This window comes from Rhyacophila brunnea, unplaced genomic scaffold (genome assembly GCF_057557595.1).
Source record: "Rhyacophila brunnea isolate RB1 unplaced genomic scaffold, BYU_Rbru_1.0 scaffold_2, whole genome shotgun sequence".
Classification (NCBI taxonomy): domain Eukaryota; kingdom Metazoa; phylum Arthropoda; class Insecta; order Trichoptera; family Rhyacophilidae; genus Rhyacophila; species Rhyacophila brunnea.
This window is the reverse complement of record NW_028232859.1, coordinates 22,797,136-22,811,697: the sequence shown is the minus strand read 5'-3', so window position 1 is coordinate 22,811,697 and position 14,562 is coordinate 22,797,136. Positions and strand designations below refer to the sequence as shown.

Sequence of the window (14,562 nt, the reverse complement as noted above, 5' to 3'; positions counted from 1 at the left end):
TTACGTAGAAGGTTCATAGATTTGTTTACGTCAGTATGACAGATATGATATACAATATTGAATTGAAACCAGAATTTTGCTACGGTTTAGAGATGTGGACATTAACTGCATGTGATTATCAGAAGCTATACATGTTGGAGCGTAGAATATTGCTAAAAATCCTTATGGCATCAGACGACAGCGCTACAATCAAAAACTCTATAAGTAAACTTTTTGATGCCTGCGATGGATTCCGGTATGAGAAAGTTTAAGAAAGCTTATATTATCAAGTGTGTTGCTCGTTTGGGATACCGCCATGCCGACAAAAGCATAAGCTGCCATCCGATATTGTGGGTTTCAGCAGCTATGCCTAACATCATACAGTCCTGTCTTGGCTTCCTCATATTACTTCCTGTTTCGAAGAGGAAAGCTAAATAGTTCAAGGGTTGTCCACCCGGTTTGCAGAACAACAAGAAGATTTTGGTTAACGCCTTTGCTGGAAGTAAATAAAGAATATTAAACTGTCAATTATATTTAAAATATAAAATAAAAAATTTGCGTGCGCCGTTTATAATAAATAAATAAATTTGTCACCGTTTCCTGCCGAGGTATATAAATTAATGAACGTTCCGTTTATATTTAATATAAATAATATCGAAGCTTATTTTTTTATGGTTTCATGAAAATACACTTTTCTTTTATTATAGGAATTACAATAACATGAAAAATATAGCATTATAATACATGGTTCAAATTACGATTTTATGAACATTAGCATTAATTATATATTTGTTATATATTCAAATCTGTATACATTATTATATTGTTAATCATAATAATTATTGTAGACGCATATACTAAAATAATCATAAAATAACAAGTTATGGAAATCTTATTTTAAATAGACCATCAAATGTTATTATTTTTATTAGAGATTTAACACATTTTAACATAACTGCAACATTAATATGATTATGAATATTTTATAGGTCCCCTTAATTAAAATATAAATTGTTATTGTTTATAAAAATATAATTTTTCCATATTATGTAAAAACAAATTGTGTTACTAACCGCGATTTTTTCTGCAATACTACTTTTTTTCTACGATTTATTACTTCATTTAAACTTCAATTAAAAAAATATACAGGGAAAATTATCAGTTGTAACTGGATTACTTCACTAAAAGGTTTTATCCATTTCCATGAAATTTAAATCATTTTTGTCAGTATAATGTATCGTCTATTCCGATGAATTTCAAATGTAGTCTCTGCGGTAAAATTTTACAACAGCGAACGTAAAATTGAGCAGAAGTAATAATAAAAAACTGTTTATTATCCATCATCGACCCCTTATGAAAGGAAAAAAATATTGAGATTGAATAAATATTTACACGAATAAAAAATATGATTTTTATTATCCTCTAAAAGTCTAAAACATATGATAAAATAGTATATGACATATGCCTACTAATAATTTCCAAAACATGGATGAATATTAATTTATCTTTATTAATAAACTTTGATCAACATAATATGTCACCGCTTAATTTCTACATTTTAAAAATCATTAATTAATTGACATATCGACATAAAAATCATACATATAAATTAATTATATAATGAGAGATATTATGATTATACAAATTTATTTTGAAATTATTTAATTTATCCTGTTAAATATTCTGAAATTAGCAATGAACGTTTCACGTAAATTGCATTTTACTATAGGTATTTACATAATATTTTAACATGAAAAAATATGACATGAGATTTGAGCAGGTTTTGCCAGTCAAAATGGTTTTAATTAACAAGGTGTATGGTGTATCCTATTAAATATATTATGCAACTTGTTGAACTTTTTCTTGTTGTCTGTATTAGTGAAATAAAATTATTTACTCATTTAAATATAGATTGACAGATTCGTCTCACCTACACTTTACTCACAGATATTATTTATTTGGTATAATATGGATTTTGCAAAGTTTATACTATCTCGTATAAGTAAATGTTGACAAGACGTAAATCATAAGTTTTATTATTAAAAAAAATGTACAATATGGAATTTAATTTATTGTAATTTGAAGTCAAGTACGTATTCGAATCTCGCGACCAGTAGATTTTAACGACATATTATTATGCCAGATTCAAATTTTGCTTGCTGGGTGGCTGATCTGGCAATAAAAACGCTAAGTTGGCAACGCTGCTCGCGAAGATCCATAACGGCTGAGAGCTGAGAGAGAAAAACATTTCACCATTGATTTTCTATTGATTCAAATAGTTTAAATCTATTTTTTCTCAAAATATAAAAAAAAACTGGATATAAATTATACAGCACCTTTGCATTAATCCATCGTTATTAAACTGACAAATAATTGAATTCTATAAAATAAATGGATTGACTTTTGAAAAACATATTATAATTATTATGAATTTTAATAATGTGCTCAATTCAGATATGAACCTCAACGACATAGATTGATATAACCCCCATCATGACGTGTTTCAATACAGTTATGATTTTGATTACATAACAATTTATTGCCTATCTATATATCCATATGTTATTGAGTTGATAAGCGTAAACTCCCATATAAGTGCACGAATCGCGTCATAAAGCTTAATTTCATTATTTCTATTTGTGACAGTATAAAAAGTAATTTTTATTTTATATGTATCTTATTGATCATAAGTATGTAAAATAATAATTGCATGATAATACTAATTATGTAAGTGTTTTTTTTTATCCAAACATAAATAATTGGTGTAAAAAATCTTGTGTGGTAGTAATGTTTATCTGAATTTTATTTGTAGGTATAGCGAACGTACTACAATATAATCAATGTTCCGAAATAGGTAACGGAAACTAAAGTTGACACAAAAAATGTTTAGAGAAATATGTTAATAATAATTTGTCTGAAAGAGGTTTTAATCTTGATCGTGAAGTGGGCTGTTAACGGCTGCCAATAATATGTTGCAGGTAGTTTTTTTTTTTTTGTAAATTATCAGACTGTATATTATAAGTATAGTATGTATTGTGCTGTTGTATTTAATAGGGAAATAGTTATAGTATTATGACCTTCATATTAATAATTTTATGTTTGGTCATTGGCAATGCAATTAAACATCTCTTTTCATTTTTCATCAAGGCAATGGACAAATTATTGCGAATCATGCAACCTTTATCCAAATAACAAAATAGTAATTATTATTAGGCTGTCAATTTATTTGAATATTCTAAACACTAATTACACTTTGAAAAGAATCTTGATGGTGTGGAAACAGTTGCAAACCATGGTAAATGGAAAAGTGCTCGAAATGGACCGGAACGTAGCTCCAGTTCGTGAAATTTCCGAGAGTATTGCTCCGTTTCGTGTAAATTTATCGATTTATTAAAAAGTGATACAATTATTTACTTTCAATATTTCAGTTTATCTTATCGGAATCATAGTAAAAAAAAACAAAATTATCGCGCGCCCCTGTTCGTTTAGGTCACCCATTACCGAATTAATATACCTTGGAAGCAAACATAATAATATATTATCTAGGTTTACTGTTATCATCATCATCGAACTAAAGGCAAATGGTTTGTGAAAATTACATTATGTTTCGTGTGAAATCAAGTTATTAAACAAATTATTTACAAATAGTGTGTTAGTTAGATGTAAAAAAAATCATTATTTTAATAATGTTTCTACTATATATTAGACAACCAGGCCGAGCGGTAACGTGTCGACATATAATGAGTCCCGAATTCGAATCTCGGGTCAGGCAAAAAAATACATGTAGTTTTTTTTCAATGTGCATCTGGACCAAGAGAATGGACCTAATACGCCGAGCAAGTGGCTTACACCTATTTATCGTAAAAACAAAAATTTGTTAACACAATCTACACTTTGTGGAGAGGCCCACAATATTAATATAATTTTCTTAGTATCGAACATGGTAAAAAAAATATATATCGTATGTTTATTTGTGTTTTATTAAATATAGCAGCATTATAGATTAAACATGCATAAGTACGGTTAAAATAAGTACCTAAGTAACTAATTCATCGACTAAAAAACGTACCAACGAGTTAATGTTAATACTTTTACATAATGAATGATGGTTTTTACTGAAGCACATGAGGCGCTCACTTTGTCAGAAAGTATGCGTATTTTTCACAATTTGAGGTTTTAAAGCGTATAAAAAATTGCACAACAATTTTATTGCTGTATTTTTTTAACTTTTTAATACACATATTACGAACAAATAAGGCATGAAACAGATTAACCTCCATCCACGGATTTAGAATATCTTATAAACTTTATCTAAAGTCGATTGAATTAATTTATATCGTATAGGGCTAGTATTACACCACCACTGATTCAGATAGTAAAAACTTCATGTAATTGGTAAAATAAAATCAAATTATCATTTCCAGAGCTTCATGGAGGACCACTGGGCGATGACGTGTACAGGCTGGAGCAATTCCACTGCCACTGGGGCTGCTCGGACGGGCGAGGATCGGAGCACACCGTAGACGGGCAGTCATTCTCAGCCGAGCTCCACTTAGTCCACTGGAATCGCTCCAAGTACTCCAGCATTCACGAAGCCATTGGACAGCCTGATGGACTTGCTGTTATTGGAGTATTCCTTAAGGTGACTTTTGACAACTTGCTAAATAATATTCTAATATTGGTTCTTCGATATTACTTTAGAGTTTTTATTTTATTTACATCTACATCTGTTAATTATTATCAATAGATACTAGATATAATATGTAAAAGCTCATAAATCATAGTATGTAATGAGCTTTTAGCAGTACAATTATGTGATATATAACTTAATAATGATACAAAACTACTTATGTATAATACCTGAATATTTATCAATTAATGTTGACCATATTATATTATATACTTCGACGATTGTAGAAATAAGCAATATAGTATAATATATAATGGCTGCTGATTGTTGTTAATACATATTTTTTTTATATAACCAGGGTACTGTGCAGGATCCCATAGACTTTTCGTATACATAATATGCGGAACGCATTCTGACAATTGGAATAGGTTCTAGGGGTCACAAAGATATATAATGTCGATGTTACCAGGTGATATTAGTAGTAAATTTTTTTTTATTGAGGTTTTAATTTTTTTTCTTATAACATACCAAAAATTGTTCTGATTTCTTCAATAAAACCAAGACCGAATCAGGGATTGATTGAAAATGCAATAATTGTACCATGCCATCGGCATGGTCGTAGAACAGTTCATCCCATTTGAAAAATAAAAATAGCGAGTAGTGCAATGTGTTCAAAATTATCGATTCTTAGGATCCTCCTTGGCTGAAATTATTTTATTTAGTAGCATTTTTGTATAGAATCACCCAGATTGGTTTCTTTACTATATCTATGGATATGTTTAATCCACCACATCCAAGGGACAATCTCCAAGGCTTACATACAAGTATTTACACTGTTTAAGGCCTTCAGCACAAGTTTATTTATGGAAGAGCTCATCTGATCTACTAGTGAGCTTATTGATTTCCTACAACTTGGCTATGAGTTACGAGAACATGATTTGTATCCAAGACAAATGACGAATGAACCTCTACCAAACTATTTAGTTAAATCATGCAAATGTAATTCTAACTGCCGTACATTATCACGTAGTTATAAGAAATCGGCTTTGACATGTATATCATTGCGCAAATGGGTAAGTAGTGTTTGTAAAAACTGTGATCATGATACTTAAAGCAGTTTGAACACTTGACTTGTTGTTTCTTTTTTTTAATAAATGTGTACTTAGTGTGGTTAGTGGTTATCGTTATTTCATTTATTCACCTACCTATATATGTGTTACGCCGAATGTGCGAAATTGAATATTACATGAAATGGGCAAAATTTTGCCTAAATCATGAAAAATGCAACCCCTTTGCCTTATTCATGAATTAGACAAAATATCTGGAGAGTGCGTGAAATCGGCAGTAATTTTTCTGCCTACTTCATATCTTGGACAGATTAGATAGTAGCGCTACGGTGGTATTTTTTGCAACTAAACTAAATGTATCAAATGCTCATGGATTGGTCAAAATGTACATTTATATTATCTATGGTCAAAATAGATGATCGCGCTCCGTGGTGTTTTAAGCAACTAAACAAATGTGTCGAATGTCATTGGTTTGAATGACGTTCATTACCATTTACTATGCGCAAAAAAATTCTAGAACTATAATATGATAACGGAAGAATTTTATTGAAAGGTATTTTCGCGATTTGATTCGTGCTTGGGTATCAATTGTGCAATGGTCGATTGAATGTTTGTGATAGTTTGTTGACACTTGATAGCTAACCTCAAAATGGACATTCAGTTGAATAATTTAATTCAGAACTACAAAACCTAACCTAACCTAACCTAACCTAACCTAATAATAATAATATTATATTATGTCCAATTATAACTAATCAAACCATCCGTATTAAATTTACTTTTTCTTCTGTCATGTTGACAGTTCAAGAATTCCATACCGTGGCGAATTCATGTACTCAGCAGAAAAATTACCTAATTCATGAATAAGGCAACAGGCTTGACTATTACATGAATTAGCCAAAATTTTGCCCATTTCATGTAATAGTCAATTTCGCACATTCGGTGTAACATATGCATCCTACACTGTTTCTGGATTAACCATAATACTAAAACTAATGTCATATCCATAGATATAGTAAAGAAACCAATCTGGGTGATTCTATACAAAAATGCTACTAAATAAAATAATTTAAGCTAAGGAGGATCCTACGAATCGATAATTTTGAACACATTGCACTACCCGCTATTTTTATTTTTTCAAATGGGACGAACCGTTCTAGGACCATGCCGATGGCATGCAATTATTGCATTTTCAATCAATCCCTGATTCGGTCTTGGTTTTATTGAAGAACTTTGGTGGTATATAAGAAAAATAATTTAAACCTCAATAAAAAAAAATTGACCACTAATATCGCCTGGCAACATCGACATTATATATCTTTATGACCCCTAGAACCTATTCCAATTGTCAGAATGCGTTCCGCATATTATGTATACGAAAAGTCTATGGGATCCTGCACTATACCAGACGTCTTGTTTTTACGAGTCATGTTTCGTTAATTATTGTTCCACTGTCCCGATAAATGTAATCAGGACACTTAAATGTTCTATTTATTTAGGTATCTTCTGGTAACAATAATTATATTCAAAACAAGATTTACCTTTTGCGGAAAATATTGATATATTTATTTCACAAAATGAATTTCTACTGTACTTCTTAACACTAAACTATATTTTGGATTTGTAGTTTCATATGTAGTTAAAATCACCACACGTGACATTTACTGATTCCACAATCGCAAAAAATAACTGCACTGCGCTAAGACGAAAGCCTTAAGCCTAACAAAAACTGTTAAATTTTGTGAAATAAAATATTGAATGAACTGAAAAATCGCACTTTAAATGTTTTCCACTGAAAATGTCCCGTATTCTCATTTTCATAATCTGGCCACCCTACATAACTTACATAACTAGGAAGTTAATGTTACTGGATATACGGCCATCAGTTTCTTCAAACCTCATTAGGTTATATTACTTAATTATATATATTTTGTGTAAATAAAGTAATAAAGTTAAAGTTAGTTAAGTATTTATAGCTGATATATTATAATGCAACTTGCAGCGTTTGAAACTGTGGTTTCAATTTTCGATAAAAAGCTTATTTCGCAAAGAGCTTTCGGCGCGTATAAACTATTCTTAAAAGCTCTCACGACGTATCCAATGGATAAATAAAATTTATTTGTGCAATCATCGTATACACAGCACAAAGTTTGCATTTTGCGTATTATGATGGTGTATTAACACATTTATTTGTGTTTGAAAATGTTAGACAGACAGATCAGTCACTTTATATTGCAACATATAACATTAATTAAACAACATGTCTATTTTGTCATGTCTGCTGCCCCCTAGGCGCTCAATTCGTACATCTATATTACTATTATAAATATATTTTTTTAATTAATTACAGCAGGCAACACAAGCCTAAAGGCGTTTTTCGTGGGCAATCAAGTGATAGAATTCCATTTCACGATGTAATAATCTCAGAAATAATTATAGGTCTCGATTCGTTAAAATTGGTGGGTACAATTTTTTTTTGGGTTGCAATTTATAATAATAATATAAGCAAAATAAAATAAATTATTCACGGTACTTTTGTGCGCCGCCAAATCGATTTTTGATATTTGCATTCAATGCTATGCAATATCTGCGTTGTACTCGCTTATCTTATAATTATTTACTTTTACTTTCATACTAGTTTATAATACCACCTATAATATTTCGAAACATTAAAACTTTTGTTCGAATTATTGTACCACACATAGTATACCTCGGATAGGGCAAGCGCTACGTTGCCGTTGCACTGTTTCTCTACCGCCAACGGCCACGTAGCTATGCAGCACGTAGATCGCTCTCGCAACAAGTTTTATTAGCAGTTCCAAATTATACTTATCCAGTAGATCCTTCGTTAGAGAGCTAAGAAAACGCGCTGTATTTATCTATCATAACATTCATAACTGTACGTTATGTTTACATATATATTCGGATAGAGGTAATTAAAACGGTATAAGCAAACGTTTTGATTCAGATTCTAAATATTTGGTATGTTATTATTTTTAGACGTATCTGTTAAATCAAATTGTAAATGTTTGAAGTCAGAATTTAATAGGGTTTCTTCACTGTACTGTATGTAACGTTTCGCAAAGTTATCAACATTGGCCGCTGTTGATGCATAATACTATTGATCTCGGAAGACCTTCAGTAAAATTTTATTTCTGTCAACTGTTACGACTTTGTAATATGACAACCAGCAAGCCGATAAAAGAAAATCCTTTCAGTGCAACCATTTCATGCAATTCTTTATGTGCATTGGTATTCATTATAATTTATTTTAAATCTAATGTACCTAGTAAAAAAAGGAAAATTACCATGTTCGTTTTTGACAAGGAATAGTTATAAGCTATTTTTACATATAAGATATTTTTTTTACCCATTTAACCAGTTTCATATATCCTAATTGAATAATTTTACTTGATTACTATCTACTTGTATGACCTATCAATTCTCGGTGGAAAGACATTATATTTAATTAATAAAGTTTTTAATTCCAAGGTGGTAATCCGTGTAAATATACTTTATAAATAGCTGTGAAAATGGTAATGTTGTCTTAATTTTTATTAAATTTAATGATATGACTCGTGTCTCCTATATCTATATATATTTTTTTAATTTCTACCGTTGGTATTTTTTGAGAAAATTATAATATTCAGTATTCGATCATTCAAAATTAGCTGAGTGATCAGTTTCCTCAGTCAGGTCCTCATGTTTGATAAAAAATAATGTGGAATAATTAAGGCGAATGATCTGCGTAATAGAGGTAGGTAATGATGGCAATTTAATAAAACATTTGAAAATTTACATTTTAAAGTGTCTTAATTATTAGACATGTATCTAAAAATATTAACAAGAATTTTTTTTTTTAAATCAATGACCAACTTAGGTACAATTTAAAAAACCATTATAAAATGTAAATTCGTTAAAGTACCTACATATCTGATTTTGTTATTACTTACATATTATTTTACGATTATGTTTTCCATTAAAATTTAGTTTGATATGTTTTAATGTATTTTGTATTTATTTTAAAAACCATCGATTTAAAAAAAAGGAAAATGTGTATAACTTGGAATCCTCTTTATCCTATCTATACGGTATCGATTTATTTATATTAGAAAATATGCTTATTCGTTAAAAGAAAAATCAGGATAAAGGTAAAATTGATATACTTAGGTAGGTACCTATACATATTTTCATACATCTACTTATTTGCATCTTGTTTTATAACACAATACTGGAGAAATCTTTGCATACTGGTTATAAGTAGAAACTCTTGAATATAGTATTTTTCTAAATATATGTAATAATAATATATTATTATATTATACTTGCTTACATACAAGTGCGCTACTGAGTTTATAGGTAAAAAGTGGTGTAATGAATGTACAATGATAATGGGATTAATTTGCTACGGTTACCTTGCATCTTTTTAAATAACTACCTACTTAACTGCATCTTATCCGTTGACAGCTCATACTATTTATAATGATTTTATTGACTTAGTTCCTTAGTTGTGCTATTAATAGAGAGTACAATAATTATTGTCTACACTCTACGTCTACACTATGTATTTACTTACTTACCTTGCCATGGTAACCATAAATAGTATAACATTGTAAACTATATATTCTTTGGGGGACAAAAATACTTATTGGGACTTCTCTTTCAAATATTGATATTATACAAAAGTTGCGATAAAAAAAATCCTTTTATAAAGGAGAATGCTTCGCCTACCAGAGGCATACGTAGTTTGCGATCTGAGACAATCTACAAATTATTGCGTCGTATGTAAAAATATATACTTATATTTTTTTTAAATTTATCGTCATAGAACTTACAATGAAAAATGTTTTAAAATTTGAATTCGCTAAAGAATCCCAACTTATTTTTATATATTAATTTATAGTTATGTTTATTCATAGATTTATCATCGAATTTCTCTAGTGCAATCACAATATTTTTGAACAATAAATAGGTTTTACATTTGTTATAATATGTATTTTAATTCTAATTCGTGTGCGTGTACATACATCCAATAGTGAGTACGTTTAAACTAGTATAGAGCCTGAAGATACCGAAAGGCGAATCCCGGGCCGCAAAAGACGACCCAAGTGGAATAATACAAAACTTAAATCAATTAAAATTTAAAATGAAGCTCCATCAAGTACCCTCGATCTATGGTATTAATTATGTTATATTTATTTTTTTAATCTTAACTTAACATCCTTTTTATTTGTATCGAGTCTAATTTAGGTATGGTCACAATAAAAGCGCGAATAGGGAACTTTAAATAAATATGTTTTTCTTTTTACCTTTCTTAAATACGTAGGTATTGAAAACACTTTAAAATGATTTTTTTCAATAGATTGTATTAAATTGCAAGCATCATGTTTTGTAAGCAAGTGCTTTTAGTACCTACGTAAAACATTAAAAGTTTCGTCAGAATCAGTAAAAACTTTAACAGTACGTAATCAATACCGTTTTAGTGTTATTTACGTTATTTTATAATATTTTCAATGTAAAATGATAACTATGCAAATCAGTAATGCCGGTAATATTATATCTCTTGACAATATATTATAATTATCATTAACAACAATAATAATTATAACACAACACATCGTTTTAGTAAATTTTCTTATCGTAAAAGGGTCAAAATATATTAACTAACTAATTGGAAAAATAAAAACAGTATGGATCTAGTTATCAAAAATGTTATGTTATGACATGTGTCCATCATTTTAATCTTACAATAATTGATTGCCATTCATCAAAAAATAACAGTGTAAACAACATGGATTTCTGCAGAAGCTACCGAATATAATTTTTAATTAGGTAACTTGTCGTTTATATTATCGCGAAACCAACGACGTATGTGTCTCATTTTTATATCATTATTTCACTGTTTGGTATTTTTACTAAAATAATATAAAATATTCTGTTTTAATTTGATATTTAGCCTCTAATAGTCAGTAAGGCTTACGTATATTACGATGCAATAGCGCCGAGTACGAGTATGTAACTGACTGCATTATTCTATATTATTATTATATTGCATCGACTTATCTCTTATAATGCAGGTATTTTTCTTATCGTATGATGTATAACAAATTAAATTGAATACACCTCATTACCCTCGGTATTTAAAAATAGACATACTCACTCAGAAATAAATATGAATCTTGAACTAATCAATTTTCTGGGCAATTAACCGAAATCATTAAAGTTTTGCATTTTCAAGGTAAACCAGTTAGCGTTGTTTATATTCTACATAAATTATTTTAAGATTTAGTAAAAATTAAATGTTTATGTCTGGAATAATTAAAAATATAATGACATACTTAGGTACCTAGTATCTTTGAAAAAAAAACAATAAAATTTGACCATAATAATATTATTTATGTATAATGTTGTGTAACATCAACTTTTTTATTTTGGTATATATTGTTGATGAATTTTCGCGCCAAATCGACGTTATAATAATATTGAACCAAGGTATGTAGGTATCCAAGGTTTTAGCACACGTTTGAATCGCTTGAGTAGACCAGCAATAAAAAAGTTATTGTTTGTACCTAATTGTTTTACCATTAGATACACTTGATCAATATTTGTATCTTTGAATGATTCTCACGGTATTACTGTGACAGCACAGAAAACACGACCCACTCTCATGATCAGTTATTCATTGATAATTATTGTAAGTAATAGATCTGCTTTTCTCAAAATGTCGGAAGAAAAATCACATGATTCAGTCATCCAATTCACCTTTTTCGCAACACCGAAGAGAATCATATAAAAGGTTCTTATTTGATGAAAAATTCACTTTTCTAAACAACTATAATATAATAATTATTAGTGTTCCCATATTATGGAGGAACACGTCATCTGGTCGTCAAAATGAATCGATATTTTGACCGATACTTCGATATTTTTCTTACAATACCTATCTAATAATATTCGTTTTGTCAATATCGGATCATTCGATACCTTTTCTCTAACTGAAATATTTAAGTGTCGATTGGCGATTATCGTCCATTAGCCATTATTTTCAGCTTAATATTATTCCGGTTGTAGCATATAGATATGGTGTAGAAATTATTTTTTAATATACTTCGTTCGTTGCTAAATACATTGTTTTGACGTTAATAATTTGACAGTTAGTTGTTTTCAATCGATTAATATGTCAAAAACATTCAATGTTAGCAGTGTGATCAGTAACCGGAACTATTTTTTTAAATTCATAACTAAATAACTGTGTACCATGAACTGGGATGAGATTAGACCAAAATTATATTTAAAACTTATGTAGGTACATAATTGATGTTTAGCCTTAAATCTTGTTAAATACATACGTCATAATTATTGTTTTTCGAAGAAATACTTAATTTTTAACGATATGTAATTGAAAAGTTCGATACTTTTCTTTCAAAACATTACCAGCATCAATCAATACTCTCATTCGATATGATACCGATACCTGACACCAAGTATCTATACGATGACCCTAACTATAACGCAATTTCTTTATACGAGAAGTTCCATTATTGAAATAACTTTCATATATCTTTAGCAAAAGTTATCATACAGATATGTTAATATTTCGACAATGATGATGTCTTGTTATGGTGTTTGACCGCTAGTTCAATCATAGACTAATAGTAATACCATTACAGGTTTTATGAGTGACAGTGCCATCTAACAGTTGGTTTAGTTTTAGATTAGTGGGTCGATTCTATACTTATCGACCGCTAAAGTGATAAGGTGATACATATTATCAAACTTAGGGTAGGTTTGTATCAAAGTATTAGCACTTATTGTAACAATTACAATAAGTTATTTGTAATTCTTGCAATAAATGCTATATTTTAACAGCACAAGGAGAGGTGCTGTTAAAATTTAGCACTTATTACAACAATTACAAACATCTTATTGTAATTTTTACTATAAGTGCTAATACTTTGATACAAACCTACCCTAAGTTTGATAATATTTATCACTTTATCACTTTAGCGGTAGTTAAGTATAGAATAGACCCACTATCGGTTTGGGTGCAGGAGTGTGCTATGGGTGTGAGTTAGGTGTGTGTATGTGTGTGTAAATAAATTTGAAACACCTATTGATATTTGAGTTACCCCCCCTGAGTTCAATCGTGGTTTTATGTATATAGACATCTGAGGCGTTTACAGTTTTAAAGGACCCAAATCGCCATTCAATAAATTCATATAGCAATAAAAAAAATACTTATAGTTTTTTTTAATTCTTTGATGATTTTTTACATTCATAAATAAATATGCTTTTAAAATTTTGGTACTTTCTGACGAAGCGACCGACTCAACTGCTTCATGAAAAACCTCCACTGCCCCAGTTAAATTATATTAGGTATTAATTTAGCCACCGTGAGTTTTTATTTAATAACATACCTATTCTTCTTTTTTTAGGTTGGAAAGCATCATCCAGAATTGGAAAAGATTGCCCAACTTCTTCCCTTCATCATGCACAAAGGAGACAAGGTGACAATAAACGACTCACCTGATCCAGCCAAGTTGCTGCCCGAGAAAATGGCTTATTGGACCTACCCCGGCTCCTTGACCACACCCCCGTGCACTGAATCGGTGACATGGATTCTCTTCAAGGAACCTATCGAAGTGTCTGCAGAACAGGTAAAATATAAAAATATATTGAAAATTCAAGTTAATTGATAATACTTTATTGTTGTACATTTTTGCAGCACAATCTATTTTCTCTTGGTAAAATATATAAATATACTAATGTTTAGAGTAGCTTAGATTTTTTATGTTGAGAAAGTCTCAAGAAATGTTGGATATTATAAGCATACTACAGTCAAAGTAAGTGTTATAAGATCACACGGCTGACGTGTGGGGGTGGGGT

General features: G+C 29.8%; 1 protein-coding gene across 2 annotated transcripts in view; it reads left to right on the top strand.

Moving 5' to 3' along the window:
* CAH1 (carbonic anhydrase 1) overlaps positions 1-14,562 on the top strand; it is an 85,646-nt gene that overhangs the window by 67,344 nt on the left and 3,740 nt on the right. For both annotated transcript variants that reach the window (XM_085946453.1, XM_085946452.1), the window contains 2 exons: positions 4,404-4,621; positions 14,112-14,333. In XM_085946453.1, the coding sequence (XP_085802579.1) occupies positions 4,404-4,621; positions 14,112-14,333 (440 nt within the window). The remainder of the gene's footprint in view (positions 1-4,403; positions 4,622-14,111; positions 14,334-14,562) is intronic.